At 44.5% G+C, this 23,534-nt stretch overlaps 1 protein-coding gene across 1 annotated transcript in view; it reads left to right on the top strand.

Moving 5' to 3' along the window:
- The window catches only part of LOC105011442 (unconventional myosin-IXb), a 65,033-nt gene that overhangs the window by 22,197 nt on the left and 19,302 nt on the right, over window positions 1-23,534 (top strand). Inside the window, exons 2-14 of the mRNA XM_010871454.5 lie at window positions 156-1,062; window positions 12,045-12,139; window positions 14,543-14,605; window positions 16,502-16,601; window positions 17,440-17,540; window positions 17,674-17,803; window positions 18,471-18,560; window positions 19,195-19,311; window positions 19,522-19,656; window positions 19,781-19,902; window positions 20,193-20,334; window positions 20,455-20,650; window positions 21,288-21,363. Of these exons, the coding sequence (XP_010869756.3) occupies window positions 223-1,062; window positions 12,045-12,139; window positions 14,543-14,605; window positions 16,502-16,601; window positions 17,440-17,540; window positions 17,674-17,803; window positions 18,471-18,560; window positions 19,195-19,311; window positions 19,522-19,656; window positions 19,781-19,902; window positions 20,193-20,334; window positions 20,455-20,650; window positions 21,288-21,363 (2,207 nt within the window). The 5' untranslated portion in view covers window positions 156-222. The remainder of the gene's footprint in view (window positions 1-155; window positions 1,063-12,044; window positions 12,140-14,542; window positions 14,606-16,501; window positions 16,602-17,439; window positions 17,541-17,673; window positions 17,804-18,470; window positions 18,561-19,194; window positions 19,312-19,521; window positions 19,657-19,780; window positions 19,903-20,192; window positions 20,335-20,454; window positions 20,651-21,287; window positions 21,364-23,534) is intronic.

The following is a 23,534-nucleotide window of genomic DNA, read 5'->3' as shown; positions in this document are numbered from 1 at the left end:
TCGAGATGCTCTTTCATTCCACCAAAGGGTATTTTATCACACAGTTTTAGCATTAGACGTGGCTTACATTTAGGGCCACCTTGTTTGCTTTCACTCTGCTCCATGCAGCTAAGCTCTGCTACGGCATTAATTCTTTACCCTCCTCCGCTCCCCAGGCGTCGGGTGGTGAGCAAGCAGCAGGCAGCGTGGACGGCATGGTGAGGCAACTCCGCCTGTCCCAGAATGAGTGTCAAAGATGGCGAAGGCAGATCAGCTAGCCAAGATGGACGGGCCTACGAACTGTTTGTATACCCACGCCTCTCAGCGGATTGCCCGCAATGCTGCACCCTCAAGGTGCACAAGGAGGCCACAGCCGCCTCTGTCATCCAGGACGCCACCTCTGCCCTGGGGCTGGACCCCCGGAGGCTCTACGTGCTGGCTGAGGTGAAGGAGTGCGGCGGGGAGGAGTGGGTGTTGGAGTCCGGGGACCTTCCCGTCCAGAGGGTCCTGCTGTGGCCCCGCAAAGCCCAGGAGCAGCACCCCCAGAGCGAGGGTTTCTACTTTCTCCTCCAGGAGAGGAACCGTGACGGCAGCATTCACTACGTTCACCTACCTGCCGTCAGCAAAGAGCAGGAGGTCCAGGAGCTCGCGGCCAGAGGCTTCCTCCCCCCACGCCAGGATGACTTCGATGACCTGTGCAACCTCCCAGAGCTCAATGAGAGTAGCATCCTGAATAACCTGCGCAATCGCTTTCGTAAGAATAAGATCTACACCTACGCCGGGTCCATCCTCATCGCCATCAACCCCTTTAAGTTCCTCCCCATCTACAATCCCAAGTATGTCAAGATGTACGAGAACCACCAGCTGGGGAAACTGGAGCCGCACATATTTGCCATCGCAGATGTGGCCTACTACGCCATGCTGAGGAAGAGGGTGAACCAGTGCATCGTTATCTCTGGGGAGAGCGGCTCAGGGAAGACACAGAGCACCAACTTCCTTATCCACTGTCTAACAGCCCTCAGCCAAAAGGGCTATGCCAGTGGGGTGGAGAGAACTATCCTGGGGGCTGGGCCTGTGCTGGAGGTAAGACAATCTGTATGGATGTGCTGACGTTTGGTCTCATGCCCCATATCCTACCTTGCTCCTCATGTTGGCAGAACTTGTGTGTGTTTGGAATAGAGCTATGATTTTGTGGTTTATGGTCATTTGCCACAATGCGTGCAGTCTCACAGTCAAGGTTAGCAAATAAACAGGTGCTTATAACACGTTGAATGTTTTTTGCTGATAGCATTTGCAAGAAAGACCATTCTCTCTGAACTTGTCATGGCGACTTGTCATGACCCAGAAGATACAAGGCTGCACTGTATCCACATTAATAATATTGAAGAGATGGGGAAAGCTTTACGTAAGCACCAAACGTAGTTCTTTCTGAGATGTCAGTCTCTTCTGACTTTTGAGATGGATATTTCAGTTTGTTAATTGGCCTTGAGAACTAAGGGGGTGAGCTATGATCTGAGAGAGTGACAGCCTACATTTCTTTTTGAAACATTTTATTTACTTTCCACAAAAAGAAATTAGAACTGGTAAAAGTATTAGCCCAGTCCTTAGTTTAAGCCATTACAAAATTCCTTGGTGATTTTACTCGGTGATCCAGATTTCTGATGTACTCCTTTTTTTCTCGGTCTGTATCTTGTTTTGTGTCATGTGAGTATTACCCTCAGATGTTTGTTTTATGTCTAGTACTTGATAGTTATATGAAAATACAGGAAGTTAAGCCCTCAACCAGCGTTCCGTGTCTGTTAACTTAAACATCCGTAGAACCTAAAGCACACAAAATACTCTCTAGACACCCACTTTACAAACTCTGATTAGCTCTAGCGCATGTGGTACAAATTCATTTTCAAACCTATGTTTGCTAATTTGATTACTCTAAATTAGTAAGTGTACTGTCGAACAATGGCTACGATTTGTTAAGCCGACAAATGTTAAAGAAACTGACAGTCATGGTGGGTACGTCAATAAATGTTGGTCTCTTACAATACAAATTGCAACAAAGGAACTATTGTCAGCCTACAGCACGATTGTGTGTGTTCGTCATCAGTGTTTTTGGTCAGATGATTGACTTGCCCTTCTGCCCTTTCTTTGAGAAACGGTTAGGTTGTCATGCTGTCAGGTTCATGACTGATGCCAACCTAACTGATTTTGAGGCTTTGCATTCAACAACAGCTCTTTTTGTTGGTTTGCTGTTAGAAAAACAACTGTCTTCATCTGTGGGCTTTCACTCCCGAATTTAGAAGTTGACATTGTTTTATACACGGGTTGCGTTTAGACAGGCAGGCCAGTCTTTTTTCACAAATTGTTCATGTTACGCTTTGCATGGCATGACATGTTATTTAGTTGTTCTAGAGCATGGCTGCTCAGTCTTAGTCATGTAGATCTACCATCTGGTAGGTTTTCTCCAACCCCAGATGTGACTAACCTGACTTAGCTTTTCATTCTGCTCATTATTAGAATCAGGTGTGCAAAATTAGGGTTGGAGAGCAAACCTACAGGGTGGTAGCTCTCCAGGAACAGGATTGTGCTGCTCTGTTCTCGAGAAAAGCTCCTGTATTTCTTCCAGATTTGTCTCATTTACCCATAGGTTTGGAGCAAATACTTTTATTGAAATCATGGCACATACATTTTAAGCTGACATGTCTGACAATAAATGCCCAAAAGACAAGAAAGCTCAGACTCAGACCTCTTTGCCAAGCATTGGCTCCTATATGCAAGATAATACATGGTCACCTACCTATTTCAGGCCACTCCTTTTCTCTCAAAGATTCACATTGTAATCCCAGTGGATTTCTAAACTACTACTGCTAGACTAACCACTGAGATACTTTGCTGATCCAGCAAATCATTTATTTCTGATTGTCTGCTGAACTTACTGCAGCTAGCATTAATATACTGGAAACGTTTTTTGAAAGCTTAAATAAATTCTATTAAAGATTTTCTGCTTTCCGTCCCAGACTTGGACCAAGCTTATATAAGTCCTACCTCCTACTCAGAAACCCAATCTGTGTCAGAGACCCAAAATGTACTCCAGGTTGCACAGGTTGGTAATGGCCTCCTAGCCTACTGGGGAAACTATCTTTTTGAGGATTTCCGCTCAGACATTTTCTAGAAACAATCCCAATTGCAGGTCAAATGGGGATGACCAAATTCATGGACTAGCTGCATTAGTATTTCCAGCTGAAGTGAGGAACATTACCAATAGAGAACGGTGGTGTTTCATTGACATTTGAAAGGCTGAAAGATTCTTTGGGGGGTTCAAGGGAAGTTCCACAAAAGATTTGTCGGCCCACTAATAACGCCCACTAATGGGGGTGGCCTGGGAGGTTATCTAACCTCTTTAGGGGGATTGCTAAGTTTATGGATAGGGAGTATTCCTCTCACCCTACTGTTCACAATATTTATACCTGAATTGACTACTTCCTGGTCGATGCAAATTACGACTTTTTACCAGTAATGCAAATAGAATGACATCATAATAGCTGATCATAATCCTTTTACCTATTGCTTTCAGTGAAGTTTTGTTTTATTGGCACTTAACTCCATTGGATTTGAAATTAAATCACAACCTTATTTCACAAGTTAATTGGGATTCCAGGTAATTTCTTTCCTCATGCCATCACCCCTGTACAATTTTTTTTCCAGTAGAGGCCATCCTATTTTTGAGGATTATTTGTGTCTTTGCACCTTGCAGTCTGGTCTCTACTTCTGCTGGTGACGTTAGGACCAGTCTGGGTGACACATTCAACCCTAACTCTTGGTCAGTGTTCCTGATACTTTTTAGTTGTTTTATGATGGGCATTCTTTTGGTCATCCACCATAGCAGTCTTCTTTGATCTAGCAGGTAATTTGCCGTAGCTGAGCTAATCACTGTTGATTCATACATTTTGCCTGTTCCTGATCAGTTTGTTTGCATTTATCTGCATCATGTTGGCCAGCTTGCTTTGCATTGACACTTTGGTATGAATGTAAATTCAAGACCTGATATTGCCAGCCCCTATGTGCATGCACTGTAATGCAACCAAACACATCTGCCTAATAACAGACAGCAGTGAGCCCGCTGGTCCAAACACGTTTAATTAAAACTGACGGTCTATACTTTAACCCCTTCGTCATTGTATGATTTAATTTCCAGGGTGTTGGAGTACAGAGACAAAACAACAAAACCTGTAGAATTTGAATATCACGGGTGCAGCCATGTACAAGATTTGTAGATCCAAAGACCAACACATTAACCCAGCATAAGCCTTTTTTCTAATATGAACAGCACCTGTTGGATAGTTTCTCATGAAAATATGAAATTGCCTACAATTGTAGTGTGATATCTTAATGTTCATAGTGATGTGAAATATGGGACCACATGAGCCAGGTGTGCTGTATACATGTATAATATTCATTACTCACCTTTTGCTCAGCAAGTGCCCCACAGTAATGATCAATGATGGCAATATTTGTATTCAACCATGTAACATGTAACATTTTCCTGGCAGTTGAAAGTCTCACCAAATTTACCCTAACATTCCAAATATGCCTTAGAGGTCCAGTTCTGAACATAGAAAAAATGTATGTTGGATAGTTGTGAATCTAAGCTCTCTAAAGATGCTGTATATGATCAGATTCAACATTATTGTCACTGAACAAGTACAAGTATAGTACAACGAAATGCAGTTGGCATCTAACCTGAAGGGCAAATAGAAGAGGGCAGAAAAGTGTTAAGTATAATGTATATTACAAGTGGAATGTATAGATATGCAATGAAGGCAAATGCAGCACAAATGGTAATACTCAATTTGCTATTAAGGCAAATGGAGGAGAGAAGAATTGAAAAGTATTATTACTTCACTTGATTGTATTTGGAATTATTTACAGGAAGATTGGTATGCCTGGTCATTTTTTTCCTCAACACTTTCCTCTTGCAATCACCCCTTTACAAGTTAATATTTGTATCATCATTCCACAATACATTTTTCCAGTCCAAGCTCTCCTATTTTTGAGGATTATTCGTGTTTTTGCAGGGTACAAGTGAGTTTGACATAATGTAAAATTCCTGTGGGGAAATTCTGTTGGATTTGGGAGGTGAAAGAAAACGAAAATTCAAGAAGAATATTGAACTGTTTCAATCTCACTATGACACACAATGTAATGCACTGGTAGATCTTTTTGGATAGCCTATCATCAGTGTGAATGTATTTGACCTGGTTTCTGTGCCTTGGTTGGCTCAGGAAGCCACCTCAAACACAACATCCCCACGAACCTAAGAGGAATTGTGACTTCGATAACACGCACATGTGAACAGTAGAAAGCCCACAGGTCATTGGTCGTGAACAGCAAGAGCTGCTTTGTTCTTTGGAAACTATTAGACCAGATTTCTCCAATCTGGCAGCGTATACTTCCCACGTATCTCATTTTAGTCCTCAGTAATTTGGCTACTAGAAGATCATAAACTAGCTTAGGCGTCAGAAGGAATGCTGTTTCACTCAAAGTAAATGCGTCATTGTTACTGATCTGTGTGCATTTCTCAGATCTCCTTGGCTTGTTTTGTACACACATTGTTCAATCTGCTTATTTGCACTACTTGCACATAATTGTCTACTATGGAATACAGTAGCTGGCATACTATCTGTCGAACTTTGCTCTTTGCAGTGTGTCAGAAGCCACTCTACCGCATTCAAAGGCAGAAGCAGGACAAGTTTCTGGTCCCTTGATGTGTGTCTGCCTCAAGTCTTTTGTTGGAGAGTACTGAAGAAGTGATTTTCCCCTCAGTCAGCAGTGTCCTTGTCCCATTGGCGGGTTAGTTGAGGCTGGTTCTCTGTTTCTGTGCTCTGCTGCTTCCCTGGGCCTGTGGTCAGAGGGCAGACTGAGAGACTGGCCCATTAAACATCCAAGACCAAATTCTCACCGGGCTTAGCCAGAACCAAAGGCTCCGTTCTGGCTCCCCGTTACAGCCTAACCAGCTTGTCGGCACAGCTTTACAGCAAGGTTTTTAGAAGGGCCTAGCTCGCATTCTACAAGAACCCCACAAGATGGCTGACATTATACAGAGGAAGCAATATCCTTAGAAGTTGCTGCATTTTTGTTCCTAGGATTTCTTTTCAGATAAGTTAGTTTCCACTTCTCAGTTCTTCAGCTCCAACTAATGGCTTCAACATGAGGTTAATTAAATTGTTACATTTTGATACATTGGCTCCTCATTCTTGGAGGCAGGCCAAGTTTCAATCGGGAAAAGGTGAGCTGTGTTTCCTCTGTCTGGGCTCTGAACCTATGAGGGATGTCTCCAGCTTTAGCTGCATTTTGATGAGGTGAGATCATTGGCATTGTAGCGTGATTTTTCACTGTGCTGAGTATTAGACAGCATTCAACCTCTTGAACATTACTCCAATCATCTCTATGCAATGACCTCTCATTAGTTTATCTGAAGCTCATATGAAACTCCTGATTATGAATGATCTGTGTCTCATGTTATATTAGCTCTCATTGTTTTTTTTCCCCCTGTGTGCTTTGTGCTTTTTTTGCACGTCCGTATGCCCCAGTCCGTAAGCCCCAGTGGATACAGGAAGAAATATTTGACTGCCCCTTTGATTCAGATATCGTTTTCTCTAACTGCAGGGCTAATATGACTTGGTATCAGAACATTTTATTTTCACAAAGAGGAACCATATTTGCTACCACAGTTTTCAATGCAAGGAATGGATTATACATAAAATATACAAGACTTGTGGGATGTAAACAGACAGTTAGTTCATTCAACTTGTTTGGGCCATTTTTATTGTCTAACATTTCTTTCCTGAATTTTAGATCATTTTGGTGGAATTGGGATTTAATGAATGCCTGCATTAAAAAAATTTTTATGTGGGTTGGCTATACTAGGACCCAGCCTCACTGTCGGGACAACATTTTGACTAAAACACAGGGGCCAAGACTATAATGCGCATTTGTCTAAAAATGCAACGTATGTTTGTGGCATTATTGCTAGATTTGAAAAGATCAAAACACACGTTTGATGTGCTGAAAATGTACCTTTTACTTTCACTTCTTCATTACACACACACACCCATCATATTTCAGAATCCTATTGCCAATAGCATATATTGAAGGGTTGCTTTACTTAAAACCTCACACAACCACACCATCTCTAGATCTGTCAGTCATGTCTTCTCAGTATAAGGCAGTGTTCTCACAACACTTCAATATTATTAGCCTCTCGGATAAACCCTGTTAATCTTGTAAATCTAGGCCTGGTGTAACTTGCAAAAGCACACGCTCTGTTTGGGTTTTTGTTCCATGCAGTAAAGCTTCCCTCCCCTCTGCAGTAGAATGTGTAGTACTGGAGAATTATCTCTGAGCTGGTCACAGCTGTATGACATCATTGTGAACAAAATAGCACAATGTGGTTTCTCCCTGGGCTCAGGAAGCTTGTCTGGTAGCCACCATCATGCTCTCCAGACTAATGCATATCCATGCCTTAGCGAGCCAAACTCACACGTTTCTTTATCTTACCAGTGACTGAAGCTTGTGCATGACATTTTTGTGACCAGGTATTAAATAATTAACAGTGGTTTACTGGCTGACAGTTTAAGCAAGTATTTATCCAGTACTTGCTAGCTTTTGCATTCAGGCTGAGCCAGTCTAGCAAATGATACCAATCATATGCCCATAACGCAGTCTCTGGCCACAAAAATAAAGTATTGCTTTCAGTCGAACCGGAAGCCAACGTTTTATGCTTCAGGAAGAGCTAGTTTGAGGAACCAGGCCTCACCATTGGCCAATCAGCCTACAAGGAGTGTCGACAGACATGGTGTTGTTGCTCAGGAAGTCTAGAGGAGTAGCCGTCCCAGCCGGCCTGGGTTTCCACTCTCCACTGGCTATATTTGGCCAGGCTGTATTCCCTGAAGGCGCTGGCCAGTGTCGTGGTGTTTGAAACAGGCTGTTCAGATCCACACCCACCAATGGCTGGAGGTCCTACGAGACCAGTCCTTTGGTCCGTCCGTTGGCAACTGTTAAACCACTTTGCCAGTCGGCTACTGTGAGCTAGGCGGCATCACATTAGCCCATGTCTCATATTTTAGATCATATTTTGCCCCCTGTTTAAGAAGTGTCTTATGTTCTTTGCTATTTAACCAGTTTCCTCTGTGCACTTGTTATGAACATAAGTGTCTGGTTGAATTTACCAACATAGGCTCTAATGTAACTGGCCGGTGGCACAGGGCCTTGACCACAGCCTATATCTAGAAGTGGTGCTTTGGGTGTGGCTCCCTGAAATAAGAGCAGCCTGGTGAACCAGGGCACTGGAGCGAGACTCCCTGCAGCCCTGACCGGCTGCGGCACACAGGATACTGTAGATCTGACTGCTGAAGAGCATATTGAAGTAATTTAACCAGAGACCTCTCCCAATCGCATCTTTTCATTATTTCCACAGGGCTGACGTTCAACCACTTATTTTCCACTTAAAACCAAATGAGTGCATCTTGCGCGTTGTGCGATTACTAAGTCTGTTTAAATGGTTACCTTCATTGAATTTTGTGCCGTTTTACTGTGCAGTGGCATCCCACATGGTGTGTGATGGAGTCCAATTCCTAGTTCAACAAGATTGGCACAGGGGGTACGTGTCACATGCCACTCTGCGCTGAATCCTCGTCAGTGCTCTTCTTTGTGTTTTTTTTGGTTTTATGCTGGGATGTTCAGCTGATTGGTGCCTGAATGACTTTGTCGGGTTAGCCTTTGACCTGCAGTGGGCCTCATCATTCTTTACAGTGATGCTTTAAGAAACTGACACATGATGCATTTTCTGCATACAAGTTCCAACAATGTGCTCTTCATTCTGTTTCCAAACCCTGGAAGTGAAATCCTGTAGAAATTGCCAAGAGAATTTTTTTTATTTATTTATTTTATTTTATTTTTTTTTTTTACATGTAGTTGATGTACACATGGTTGGATTGTGTTTACATGTGCTTATGGTGTTAGTTTTATTTTCACATTATTCTTTCTGCTCTTAGTTGTGTTCCATTTGCAGTTATTTCTGAATAATTGCTGTGTTTTTTCTAGTCCTAACACTGCAGTCACAGAGCAAGTACAAACTATGTGCTTGCACTCATTTGGGTTTGCATCTACTTCCTGGAACCCCTTCAGCAGGGTTAATGCAGCAAGATGTTGTGAAGATGTATGACTGTCATGTTAAGGTCCCACTGGCTCTCTAACCAATGTTAATGCCACTGGTGATTGGTGTTTCACACATGCTAGTTTACATACAATTGGTTGTAATGATGTTCTAGCATTAGCATATGAGCCATCAGTCTCCAGGTGTAGGTTATGAGGACGGAGGCTGATTATTACCGCCCATGTGTTTTGCAATGACTGGAAATTCTTGTGTTAAGCAGCTTAGGAATCCGTTGTGAATGTGCCAGTGTGGTTAAGTGGTGTCAGCCTGGCTCTGGCACTGGAGAACAGACGGCAGCCATACCAACCCATGACCTTTCCTAGTGATTTGTGTCTGTCCAGAATGACAGTGATAAGGAGAGGTGGAATGGGCGAGGACGCTCATTGAGGGACTGAATGAGCCTTGGGTGGTTGTAGTGTAAATACACATGGGTTGGCTGCCAGAGAAAACAGAGACAGGAGCCAGTCAAGACGGGTGAAGACGCACAATATGCACCAAACACACAGGAATCTTAATATCATATTCCCCTCTGTACCCCCCCCCCCCCCCCCCCCCCCCCCCCCCCCCCCCCCCCCACTCACTCACTCACTCACTCGCGCGCAGACACACACAAGTGGGGGGCCTTTATGGAACCTTGCAGATTAAATTACATGTTTCCGTAGACTTTGATTGGGTAGCCGAGCCGTTGATCCACTTCCTAATGTGCCTTGCGACCAATCACAGTGACCACAGAGAAACGTGTTTGGATTTGAATAAGGCTCCGCCATGTTTAGCATTCCCTACACGGCAGAGGCCAAGCACAGGGGAATGTTCCCAGGGTCTGCTAGCTTTCAGCCATTTGACAACACTGGGCATCATTCAGATGGATGGACATGCTAACTGTGCCTCAACCTGGCCCAGTGTCAATGCAATCGCCCCTACATTTAGCACACACACACACACACACACCCTACCAAACACTCAAAGACAGACACAAACATGCACACATACACTTGTGTATACATACACAACCATACATAACAAAAGACACACGCACACTTACACACACTAGAAAGAGGATTTAGTCGCCGCTCTAAGAAAGAGGACTCTAAATGTTACAACAGGTCCGTGTTTAACCGCAAAAGCCAGGTTGTCGGTTGATGACATTTCAGTAAGACTTTTCTTCCTTTTCTCCTCAGTCAAATTCTGCCTCTTTTAACCTGTGAGAATTGACTCACATTTCAAAGTTATTTTCATAAAGTTAAACCTCTTTGTTGAGACCAAACTTTTTATACATTTTATGACTCTTAAAGCAGCATGCATTTGGAGCGATTGTAGTGATTGTAGTTCTTCTCATGGGTTGACATAAACAGACCTCTGGATAAACATGGAATCACCTCCGGATGTCCAGTCTATCGCAACAGTAGAAATGGGTCAGCGCTTCACCATAAGGAATTTTTATCAGACCCACTCAGAGTGGACCCACTTTAAATCAGCTTCACCATCACTGTATCAAATTTGGGCTGCAACTGGTGCACCTCTCACAATGTGGATCCTATTTAAGATTCTTTGAGTCTGCTTCCCCAGTGGCTGGTTTTTGTTGTGCGTGCGTGCTTGTGAATGCGTGTGTACAGGGCTGTCCATTGACTGGCAGCAGTGCTGGCGGTGTGCCCCTGCCTAGGGTTGGCCATAGCCTGGGGGAAGGCTACTTCACTGGACAAAACACAGGCCTCCCCACATCTCCATCAATCACACTGGCCTAGTGTTACCCCCTGGATGTCTGCAAGAGACAAGAAAGCAGGGGGGCAGGGGGGGTTAGGGGGTACAATCGGCTCCAGATGGCTCCAGTAACCCCAAGCCTAGCCTGCGCTCTCTGCTGCGCTTTTCATTTGGTGTTTACTCCAGCGTGGGGTTGCAGTGTTGTCATTCTGAACAGGCTTCTGTTGTTGTCATCGTTGTTGTTGACAACAGTGTTGTTGTTGACATCAGTGGCTAAAAACCACAGATGTAGCAGTAAAAATCTACACATGTAGGGCTGTCGCTATTATTACATAATTGCCTGATCATGATTATTTCAGCCAGATCAAAATAATTTTTTGATTCCAAAATTGTTTCCAATCTGAATAAGGGATTTTTATACAGATGTTAGAAAGGTCTCAACAAATACCACACAAATGATGTTGGATTCCATCAGTTAGGGTGTGTAGTGCATGGGGTTGAAGAGCGTTTGACATTTCTTAACATTATTAATTAATAGACAAACGCATTTTAGTCGCTTATTTGTCAAATCAACTCTGGTCGACCCCAAAAAATATATATATATCAAGTGTGTGTAAAATATTTTCACCTTTTTGTCTTTTTTTTTAATCCATGTTTCCTAATTAGATTAATGTGCATTTTAGTTTTAGGCTAAATGAAAGAGGTGAGCCCAATAATTTAGAGGTGAATTGTCGGATTTGCACCAGAAAGGTGGGGAGCAAACATGTATATTGTAGGCCTATGATATTATTAGGTTTACTCTAGAATAGTGGCATATAATTTACAATATAAACAATTAAAGCATTCATCCCAATTATTTGTGACAATTAATCATCAACTAAAATGTCATAATCGTGACAGCCCTGTACACACCTATTGGCACAGTCACTTCATCATCGATCAAATGTATTTTATAAAACAAAACTTTTAGATCACCATTTGTCACAAAGCGGTTATACAGACCTCTAGTTCACTTAGCGGTAGTGTCAGATGTGCTAAGGTCTGGGACCATCTCTGGTTAGCTCGGCCATCTACTCTGATAGAGGCGGACTTCCATGAGTGACTTTGGGTGGAAATTCCCACAACAAAAGTAACCATGTGTTTCTCTTCTCTTTACCAGGCATTTGGGAACGCCAAGACGGCCCACAACAACAACTCCAGCCGCTTTGGGAAGTTCATCCAGGTCAACTACCTGGAGAGTGGTGTGGTCAGGGGGTGAGTAACGATTACTGAGCTGTGATGTGTTGTGATAACACTGTCTGATCCTGTCTACCACACACTTCACACCTGTGTTTGCGTGTCACTTTTTCAACTAAGCACCAACTAAGTTACCATCTCAGTGCCAGTGATATGACTAACCTCAGTGGAACTGCACACAGCCACTGTTACTTTCATCATTGCCATACATCTTAAGATGCACTGCAGTGTGTTTTGTTTCTGTTGTGATTCCTCTTTGAGGTCTCCAGTCCCACGTTACAGTACCACAGTCCCCTCCTCCATGTCTGCTGTCGCTATGGTCACCACCTCCATCACGCGCTGCTCGGCACTGTCACTTCCTCTCCAATAGGGGAAGAGAGGGCTGCTCGCAAGCTTTAAAATAAGACTGTGTCAAAAAGGAACACTGGCTGCGACCGCTGTTTTTTTTCTTCACCCCAGATTACAGCACAGTTGTGCCGAGCCATAGACTAACCAACTGGATAGATGGCCCTGTAATAAGGGTTCATCGTTTTGTATTGAATTGCTTAGCTTGTAATTGGATGAGTCCCGTTGAATGTGGCTGTTGAGACTCTGCCGGTTTGAGCTGTAGTGGAGCTGGTTTAGCTCATTGTGTAGCTAGTGGAGGGTCTGTCAGTCCAAAGCCATTGATTCCAACAGGACAGTGCTGACATTCTGCCGAACAAAGGCTTGCTGTGCGGGCAGATAGTGGAGTGGCCGAGGCCACTCTATAGAGGAGATTACCCAGGCAGACCCGAGGACTGCTGCTCAGTGCTGGGCTGGCAGGACATTTTAATACACTACAGCAGTCTGCTTTCCTGGCTGCCTGGGAGCCGGGTCTCACAGTCTTGGAGATGGCAACATCTCAGTGTAACATAGAATAACATGGGTTGCGGACGCCTGTGCCAGGCGAGGACCTTCAGTTTGACTAGACTACACACAGGCAGGCTGTTCATTTGTCTCTGTGTGTGGTTATATACAGTACCTGTGTGTGTATATCTGTATTTGTGTGGGTCTTTGTGTGTCTGTGTGGGTGTGTGTATGTAAATTCAGACACTGAGCTGTTGACACATTTCCAACCTACACTCATTTCAAACAGTCAAAGATCATGTGAACCAGTGCTTGACAGCCCATTGTGACATTAAGCTGGTGATTATGACATTGGTTTCATACTGAAACCATGTGTATTTACATTAGTGTCAACCACTCATTTTAGTAATCTTTAATAATTTGATGTTATAGTCACACATTTCTGTCGCCAATTCTAATTTGGTTAGATAGCACCAGCATCGCCCAGAGTATCACCAAGTTGCACATGTACTTAGCTAACTAGCTTGATAACAAACTTGCTGTTTGTTGCTGGCTGGATGGCTAAGGTCAATGTCATGCTGCTGGCTTGCTAGTCGACTTTTTAATGAAGCGGGAATTTGATGATACTCCATCTAGGGGCGTTTTATGCCTGCTACGTTAGTCTGTGTTTGTCTTGTGTATGTCTCCCTCTGTTATTACCTGTTAATAGTTAGGCTTGGCTGTGATAATGCTATAGTCCACATTCACCTGACTGGCACTGCGTTTTCTATTTGATCAGCAATATGAAGGGACACAAAAGGCCCAGTTAATATTTTCCATGCCTAGCGCTGGGCCCTGGGCTCTCGCCCAGTCTGAGCTAGTCACAGAACTAGTGTTAATATACACACACCAGCCATCACCCTGACACTATTCATAGGTTGAACGATCCAAAACATTAGCCTAATATTGTTTTTCTCATAGCAACGCCTGAGGAAAATAAAGATGTGTGTTTAAACTGTTGATTCATTTGGCTTTATTGGGCTTCTTCCTAACATGTCTCTATATGCGAGGCTGTCCATATCTGAACTTGCTGTTCAACTGTTAATTGCTTATTCCCCTTTCTCATTTAAAAACCAAATATTTTTTTTATTTTAGAACAGAAAACATTCATGCTCCAACAAACGTCTAGTCTTTGTGTTGTTTCCTAAACAATAAAAGTATTTCTGGTGACAAGGTATATTACCGCTCAGCTTCCTAAAAATCTTAGGGCCACCATGTTAGCTAAAATATTGCAGATCAGATATTTTCAGCGGCCCCTGTAAGTAGGTTACCATAGTAACAAAGACAACAGGAATTGTGTCTATCTGACATTTTCTTTCCTGCCACATCTAGCTTAAAACTGACTATACTGTATAAATGTGTGGGGGAAATCTGGATACTATACTGTCATGTTCCCATCCACTTCTACCATTGGATCTCACTCATTCACACACACACACACACACACACACACACACTTTCACTTGATCAGACTCACTTTAGAGTCACTCAATTGATGTTTCCATTATTTCTCATCTCTCTTTCATTTCCACTCTTTTTCTTCCTCATTCTCAGGGCTATCGTGGAGAAGTATCTCTTGGAGAAGTCTCGTTTGGTCTCCAGAGAGAAGAACGAGAGGTAAAGGGAAACATGAGGGGTTATGACCTTTTCCTGTGAAAGGCCCCTGTGAAAACAGTGGGAGGTTTCTCCAGGGGCTTATGATTTTCAGATAATATGCCATGTTTAAAGGTGACTCGCAGAATTAGTTACAAAGCTAACTTCTTAACCAGACAGAAAATTATGAAAAGTTTTGATAGATATTTACTTTGTAATTTATTATCTGTGGATAAGCAGCATAGGACTACTGTTTTTATGATTGCTAGAGCCTAGAAATGGAATTCATCCATTGGCTATTACTTCTGTGGTTCTCACTTGGCATGTGTCATGTTGGTCATTGACTATTCCTATTGTGACTCATTTCAACATGTCTGTTGAAATGAGCTGTTCTTAGCCTGTTTGTCTCTGTGTGAGTCTGTCTGTGTTTTCCCCTGGGTATTTCTGTCCTTTAAAAATACCATAGAAACTGCTGAACACCGTAGACTGATTGCTATTACATCCATAGACAGGACAGAAATGCATGTACGCATAATATTGCCAAGTACAGTACAATTAAATGATCAGTTTTAAATAGTGCCTGGGATATTCCTCATTTAAACTTTCTCGCCAGTCCATCTATCAGTTTGTAATGATGTGTAGTTTTCTCTCTCTTGCTTTAGACTTGCAATATAATTCCGCCCACCCTGGACTAGTTCATACTATTCCGCCCACCCTAAACCACCCTGGACTAGTTCATACTATTCCAGTTTTGTTCAGTAAGGAAAAAGGAGAGCTGCAGTGTTAGTGTTTACATTCGTTCTTGTCAACTTCAGATTAAGGATTCTGCACAGTGCCCGTTTGAAGAGTAAGGAAGAGGACATGCACTTTATGTTCAAATGTTCAAAAAGACTAGAAGAGAAGCAGTCAGTCGCTTCTGAAGAGGCAGTGGCTGTCATGCGTGGAGTTGACGATGGTTCTGTGTGAGCAGCTGAGGACAAGGTCGGCTGCAGGGTTTCTTTTCAGCAGCGGACTACATCGACACAGGGATCAAGATGCTAGCTCCCATTCCCCGCCCAGTCAATGTTTTGTCCCTCAGGGCACATCAGTAGTGGAACCACCTACTCCTTGAACTCAGGACCAAGGGGTCCCTGCACATTTTCTGAAACTAGAATATAAGGTTATCAAAAATATTTTTTTGGTGGTAAATTACTAGTTAAAGAGTGCAGTACAAGTTGAGTGACTGTTCTTATATGCTGACTGGAAGTGAGTGTGATTTTTTTGGGGGGTCAAAAACACTGTTGTATTTATTAAAACACAATTTTCTATCAGTGCTAAGAAGAGGAAGCCAAAGTGATTGAGCAGTTAGGGCCAGTATAGTGTGCCACATCTGTGGACAAACCCCTTCAGGCTTCAGGACATGGATAATTCAGCTGGCAACACAGTCTGGTCCCGTTTTAAATAGATTCCAATCTAGGTTGCATATACCTTGTGGCTTATCAGTGGATTACAATCGTTCTCCCGCTTCTTTCACATTGACCTGACTCAATTCTGAACCACAGTGGCCGTGTCAGTGGTAAACATGGAAACTCATTATGCCTGTGTGGTTTTACAATAATGAAGGTCGACTGGCGACTACATGGCAAGACGAGGGACTGATTGCAGCATTACTCATTACTGGAAGGACATGTTATGGACAAAGTCAATGTTGGCTCCAGGAAACTAATGCCACCACACTGTTGACATCGTTGTTTTTGCTCCAACATAAAAAAAAAAGCGCCTTGGATGAATTATTCAGCCTCAACAACTACAGCTACACAATCCTTATGAGACTTTACAACGAAAACAAATGGAACACCCACACTCTCCACACACACACACACAACAAATTTGACCAAAGCCACTAAAAACTGTATTTAACACTATTTTGTTTCCCTGTAGGAACTACCATGTGTTTTACTACCTGCTAGTGGGGGCATCAGCAGAGGAGCGCAAGGAGTTCAAACTGCTACAGCCTGAAGATTACCTCTACCTCAAGCAGGTACACCACGACTTCACGCTAGAGGCAGTCAGTTACATTATACATGTTGCCAAATTGCTTTTCTAAGTTTATTTTACGTATTTCCTGTAAATTAAGCAGAAATCAACAAAATGTTTGGTTGTTAGGTGTTTTTGTGTGAGACCAATACATTAATTTCTTCACAGATATTTTTATTCGAAAGATGTTGATCATTTCGTTTAATGTGTTTGGTGGCAAGCTAATCTTCTTTACTATTATGTTGGGGAAAAAGACTATTCATTCTTTTCAATTATTTTGTTTTAAGTGCAAGGATGCCAGTACAGTATATTTTACCACATCTCTAAACAGTATTCTTTGTGCAGTAAACACATTTTCCGTCTCAAGCTGGAAATATGCAGTACCATCCCCTTCTAAAAGTAGCCTAGGACACACAGGCAACATATTTCCTGGGTTGTTTATGGAATCTTAATTCACTACCAGATGCCCTTAACTACATTCAGAATCTGCTTTTATGTATTCCTTTGTACCTGGATTTTCATTCCATTCAAGTGTTCTGCATGTTTTATTTACCTCTAATCATTCCAAGGTAACCCCTGGTTCCGTCGCGGTAAGCCTGTATGTCATTGTAATAGCGACTGGCCTGCATATGCTGTTAGTTGTCCCAGTTTCCTGCCCATATGTGAACTGCATGTTAATGAGCTATCCCTTGTGTCTCTCTCTCACCCCTATCACATTCTCCTCTCTCCCGCACCCCACATTCTTTACCCCTTCGCTCCCCCTGTCCTCTCTCCACCATCTCTCATCCCTCTCTGTTTCTCTCCTTTGTCACTTTTGCTTCTTGGCCTACCTTTCTCTGCAGCAAAACTTTATGATAGAAGATGAAGAAGACCTTCGACATGACTTTGAGAGGCTACAGCAGGCCATGGAGATGGTGGGCTTCCTGTCTGCCACTAAGAAACAGTGAGTAAACATGCCGTGGCCGGACATTTTGGTCCCTCATAGGTTGTATAGTAATTTGGCGATTATAGAATGTCTGTTCTATTCATTTTGATTCTATGGCATGAGCATGATAGCCCTCATCTGTCCTCTGTAGGATCTTTTCTGTGCTGTCGGCCATCTTGTATCTGGGCAACGTGACTTACAGGAGGAAATCTACCGGCCGAGATGAGGGGCTGGATGTTGGACCCCCGGAGGTCCTGGCTACCCTCTCAGGCCTGCTCAAGGTAACATCTCCCGGTCCACTCCTCCAGTCCATAGCCCAATGAGCCAGCCCACGGCGGCTGCTTCAGGGACCGTCCATCACCAGGGGCTCACGTGTCCCACTCACCCAGTGAAAGGTGTTTGCGACGAGCCGAATCAGGGATTTCACTTACGTATTGTCTCGGAGTAGGGGTGCCGGTTTTTGCTCATGTTCTTCTGTTTCATCTCATGTGATCTGAAAGACTGATCGTAGGTCACCTGCTCTGACTGGGCTTCAGTAGCCCACTGAGGCATTAGTAGGGCAGTTGAGAGCATTGTAATGACCTGAACATGAGGTATCTGCTTTGTCATGACTAACATCCCCAAACCGTGAGTGTGTTCCGTTATTGCCCACTCAGGACTTCTGGTTCCTCCTCAGTGATTACACAGGAAACCTCCTTGCTACTAAATTCTTGTCATTCATGTCTTTGATCCATCCCGTGGAACGACCATGCCTTGAAAAGTGTGTGTGTGTGTGTGTGTGTGTGTGTGTGTGTGTGTGTGTGTGTGTGTGTGTGTGTGTGTGTGTGTGTGTGTGTGTGTGTGTGTGTGTGTGTGTGTGTGTGTGTGTGTGTGTGTGTGTGTGTGTGTGTGTGTGTGTGTGTGTGTGTGTGTGTGTGTGCGCGTACGTACATCTGTGTTACCTCCCAGGTGAAAGAGGAGTTGCTGGTGGAGGCGCTGACTAAGAGGAAAACAGTGACAGTCAATGACAAGCTAATTCTGCCCTACAGCCACAGTGAGGTAGGCAACCATCCATGGTTCTTCAGAGCCTATCATTATCTTGGTGGGTTTATTCTTCAGGCTAACTGTGTTTCATGTGTTTGTCTCCTCTGCATCCTGTTTCATATGGGACGCATACTGATTTACGTTTGGTATTACAGGTTCCTGTTTCACTCAAAAAAATATGTTTATAGATTCCACAAATGAAAAGGGCAAGAAAAAGAAGAACCATGAAGCAGGGCAAATACTGGAATTTACATGAAAAGTCCTACTGGGGTACCCCCTAAACTATTGGATACCCCCTAAAACAGGCATTTTCATGTCAGCGTCTACAAATTTCAATGTTCATGTTTTTGTTCTCCATTTTCATCAGAACCATTCATATCAACGACTCTACCTCTCAACACAACAAATCTCTAAATATTTGAGAGAGTCAAAGATTGCAGCAGGCTTTCATAAGCATCTGTCTGCGCCAAAGCAATTCTGTCCAACCAAAACATACTCAGGGGCCCCAGAAGGGCAGAGCCAGACCTGCTCAGATAGCATAAGAGAAAGCATGTAGAATAGCAGGACAGGTATTTCCCGTTACCCACGTGGCCCCTGGTTTTCACCGTCTCCTCGTGTCTTCCCCCTGATCTCCCGTGTCGTCCCTCAGGCCATCACAGCGAGAGACTCCATGGCCAAGTCTCTGTACAGCGCCCTGTTTGACTGGATTGTCCTGCGCATTAACCACGCACTGCTCAACAAGAAAGACATGGAGGAATCTGTCCCGGTAAGTGCTAGAAAGGCCCACTCATTCACACACCCGCGCCAAGCATCTGACACACAGCCATAGGAATTCAACTGAGACCCCCCCCCCCCCCCCCCCCCGTGTTTCGTCTTTCTCTGTGCCAGGACCAAAAGGTCTGGTCACGCCTCCGACCTGTGTACGTCTCAACTTTTCCCAATTCGTGACTGACCTAAAGGATCTTTCCTGTTCCAGTGTTTGTCTATAGGGGTTCTGGATATATTCGGCTTTGAGGACTTCAAGACCAACAGCTTTGAGCAGTTCTGCATCAACTACGCCAACGAGCAGCTTCAGTATTACTTCAACCAGCACATCTTCAAACTGGAACAGGTGACTTGGCCCCGTGAGCCTCCCATAGGAATGCGGTCTGTCATTGGGTTTCTGCGGTGCCTCTCGATGCGGACGACATGGTGGATCTCTTGTCTAACGGTGAGCCTGTTGCTGGTCCCTGCAGGAGGAGTACCAGGCCGAGGGCATCACCTGGCACAACATAGACTACACAGACAACGTGGGCTGCATCCACCTCATCAGCAAGAAGCCCACCGGTCTCCTCTACCTGCTGGACGAGGAGAGCAAGTAAGGCCTTCAAGTCTGTTTTAGTTGTCTGCTAAAGGCATTGAGTGTTAAAAATCATGAAATGTCTGATTTAAGGGGTAAACAACTATTTGGATTAGTCTACGGAGGTCTACAAGGTCACTAAATGTCTACAGACTAATGGTGACTCGTGTTTTGTGGTCAGTAAATGTCTACTGACTAATAGTGATTCGTGTTTTATGGTCTGTCAATGTCTACAGACTAATAGTGATTCATGGTTTAAGGTCTAAAAGATGAGTTACATATCTCCCGGTCTTTCTCTCTCTGTTCAGCTTCCCCCACGCCACTGATAAAACTCTGCTGGCCAAATTCAAGCAGCAGCACCAAGAGAATAAGTACTTTGTGCCCACGCCTGTCATGGAGCCTGCCTTTGTTATCCAACACTTTGCTGGGAAGGTCAAATACCAGATCAAGGTAGGGTGGAGTAGACACCCACACCACCAGCACGCTTCAAAATCATTTCAATGTTCCGTTCATAATTACTCTTCTACCCTGAATGTGTTGAGACACTCCCCTTCGCCTCTGTCCTGGCAGGACTTCCGGGAGAAGAACACGGACCACATGCGTCCGGACATCGTGGCCCTGCTGCGGAGCAGCGACAGAGCCTACGTGCGTCAGCTGATTGGGATGGACCCGGTGGCCATGTTCCGCTGGGGTATCCTGCGCGCCACCATCAGAGGCATGGCTGCCTTCAACGAGGCCGGACGCCGCTGGGCTGTCAAGACCGCAGGTACATCCACGCCGGACAGCTGGCTAGATAGGTGGACTATAGGAGAGGCGTACCCCTTGGAGAGTGCTAGAGTAAACCCCTACCATACTGTAGCGGGCGTCAAAGGAAGATCTGACCGCTGTTCCCGACGGGTTTGGTTTTAAGTAGAAGTGGGTTGGAAAATACTATGTCCGGATTCCAGCCATAGTGCCAAGGGTGCTGGAGGAATGCACAGCCGTGTCTCATGGTTAGAACTGTGCTGAAGCCACCCAATAAACAACAATTGCTGCAGTATTTGCAGTCAGCTTACTTGTGTTTGCTTAAATCGTTTTGCAAGGGCTTGGGGAGAAATGTAAGGCTTTAGACATTTTTGTCCTGCAAGCCTCAATCATTATCCAGACTTTTTCTTGTGTTGGCTAGATTAGAAAAGTGCCCCATTGACGCAAAAGGCTATTTAAATAGGTATTAATGGAATTAAATTAGATCAAGGAAAAACAAAACAGGGAAATGGCCTCTAAAAGAACTGAACTGGATTATGCCGTTTTGTTTTGACAAGCTGTAGTCATGCGGAATATTAGTTTGTCCCCAGAGGCTCTAGGCATCTAATCAAATGGTGTGTATGTGTGTCTGTTTGGCTGTCTGTCTGTATTCTCCACAGGTGTACAGCGACCCACTTCCAGGACTCCTTTGGGAGAGTTGCAGAGGTCAAACACACCTGTAGAGAAGATGTACCGGTAAGACCCAGATCCATCACACCTCTGACTGAAGGACATCCTGGGAATAGGGAATCTCTAACCGACCCAATATCCACACTTTCCATTCTGTCTTCTATAGAAAAATAGTGAAGCGATATTTTATTACATGTTATTTTATGTCACGACATGTAAGTATTGTTTATTTTTCTTTGTGACCTCATGCATTTGGCTCTGTGTTGTTCCTGGTTAGCTCAAGCAAGTCTACAAAGTTCTCCTATTTATGAACAATAGATAGAATGTTAATGTGGATATTGAGACCCCTTGGAAAGTTGGGAAAGATGCTGTTTTCTACTTGGCTGTCGCTGCGGATGCACTTTAAAATCCCAACCCAGCTGCCCTGATCCAAGACCAGGTCACATAATCTGTAATATGCAGATGATAGATGGGAATTTACAGTAAAGTTGCCCTAATGTGCGGCTCACCCTGCCGGGGCCCGATCACAGAGAACACACTTTGATCTGTAGATTCAGTAATCCACCAATCAGTCACTTTTCTCGTATCCCTGTATCTCGTCCTGCCCTTGGTTGACCCCGTATCTCGTCCTGCCCTTGGTTGACCCCGTATCTCGTCCTGCCCTTGGGTGACCCCGTATCTCGTCCTGCCCTTGGGTGACCCCGTATCTCGTCCTGCCCTTGGGTGACCCCGTATCTCGTCCTGCCCTTGGGTGACCCCGTATCTCGTCCTGCCCTTGGGTGACCCCGTATCTCGTCCTGCCCTTGGGTGACCCCGTATCTCGTCCTGCCCTTGGGTGACCCCGTATCTCGTCCTGCCCTTGGGTGACCCCGTATCTCGTCCTGCCCTTGGGTGACCCCGTATCTCGTCCTGCCCTTGGGTGACCCCGTATCTCGTCCTGCCCTTGGGTGACCCCGTATCTCGTCCTGCCCTTGGGTGACCCCGTATCTCGTCCTGCCCTTGGTTGACCCCGTATCTCGTCCTGCCCTTGGGTGACCCCGTATCTCGTCCTGCCCTTGGTTGACCCCGTATCTCGTCCTGCCCTTGGGTGACCCCGTATCTCGTCCTGCCCTTGGGTGACCCCGTGTGCCGTTCTCTCCCCTCTACAGACAGGCTTCTATGCTCGATTTCTACTTTGATCACTCTGACGAGCGCCCACTAGAGGCCTTCGAAGACATCTTTGCTAGCTATGAGAGTAAGAAGTAAGTGGACTGGAGGAGAGCAGGAAGAAGGGAGGTCAAGCAAGAGGAAGGGATAACATTGTTTCTATTGGCACTTGGTCTCTGGCTCATTCCTTCTCTGAGTTTGCTCATACTCTATGTCAAGACTCCTCATGATGTTTGGAAAGTCTTAATATGAAACATTAGGAAACAGACTGCAGAAACCGTTGTCACAGAAACCAACTTCACAGAAACATTAAATCGTCCTCTAATCATTAGCAGGTTGCATCTTGTTCTCTCTCTCTCTATTGTTCCTCTACCTTGAACACTCCCTCTTTCAATCTCTTTTTCTCTCCTTTTTTCTCTTTCCCCCTTTTGTCTCTCTTGTTTTCTCTCCCTTTTTCTCTTACCCTTTCTTTGCCCCCTTTTCTCTTTCAGACGTCTTAATCTGCCTCTTCGCTCATAAATTAGATTGCTAGTGCAGGACACAGGAAGGTGTCGGTGCTGCCCTCCTCTGACAATCCAGTTATTACTCAGAGGAAATGGGAAAGGCTGTGCACTAATAAAATGGTGGTACAAGATTAAGAACATGTGCACACTAATTAACAGTAGTGGTAAAGTGTGGTGAATGGAACTTGTCAGCAAATTGCAGTACATCCCAGGTCCTTAAGCAGTAGTGTAGAGGCGGGAGTGTGTAGTGTAGTGTAGAGGCGGGAGTGTGTAGTGTAGTGTAGAGGCGGGAGTGTGTAGTGTAGTGTAGAGGCGGGAGTGTGTAGTGTAGTGTAGAGGCGGGAGTGTGTAGTGTAGTGTAGAGGCGGGAGTGTGTAGTGTAGAGGCGGGAGTGTGTAGTGTAGAGGCGGGAGTGTGTAGTGTAGAGGCGGGAGTCTGTCGTGTAGAGGCGGGAGTCTGTCGTGTAGTGTAGAGGCGGGAGTCTGTCGTGTAGTGTAGAGGCGGGAGTCTGTCGTGTAGTGTAGAGGCGGGTGTCTGTCGTGTAGTGTAGAGGCGGGAGTCTGTCGTGTAGTGTAGAGGCGGGAGTCT

This window comes from Esox lucius, chromosome 8, assembly GCF_011004845.1.
Source record: "Esox lucius isolate fEsoLuc1 chromosome 8, fEsoLuc1.pri, whole genome shotgun sequence".
In the NCBI taxonomy this organism is placed as follows: Eukaryota; Metazoa; Chordata; class Actinopteri; order Esociformes; family Esocidae; genus Esox; species Esox lucius.
The sequence above is the reverse complement of the archived record's forward strand: the minus strand, read 5'-3'. Positions and strand labels throughout refer to the sequence as shown.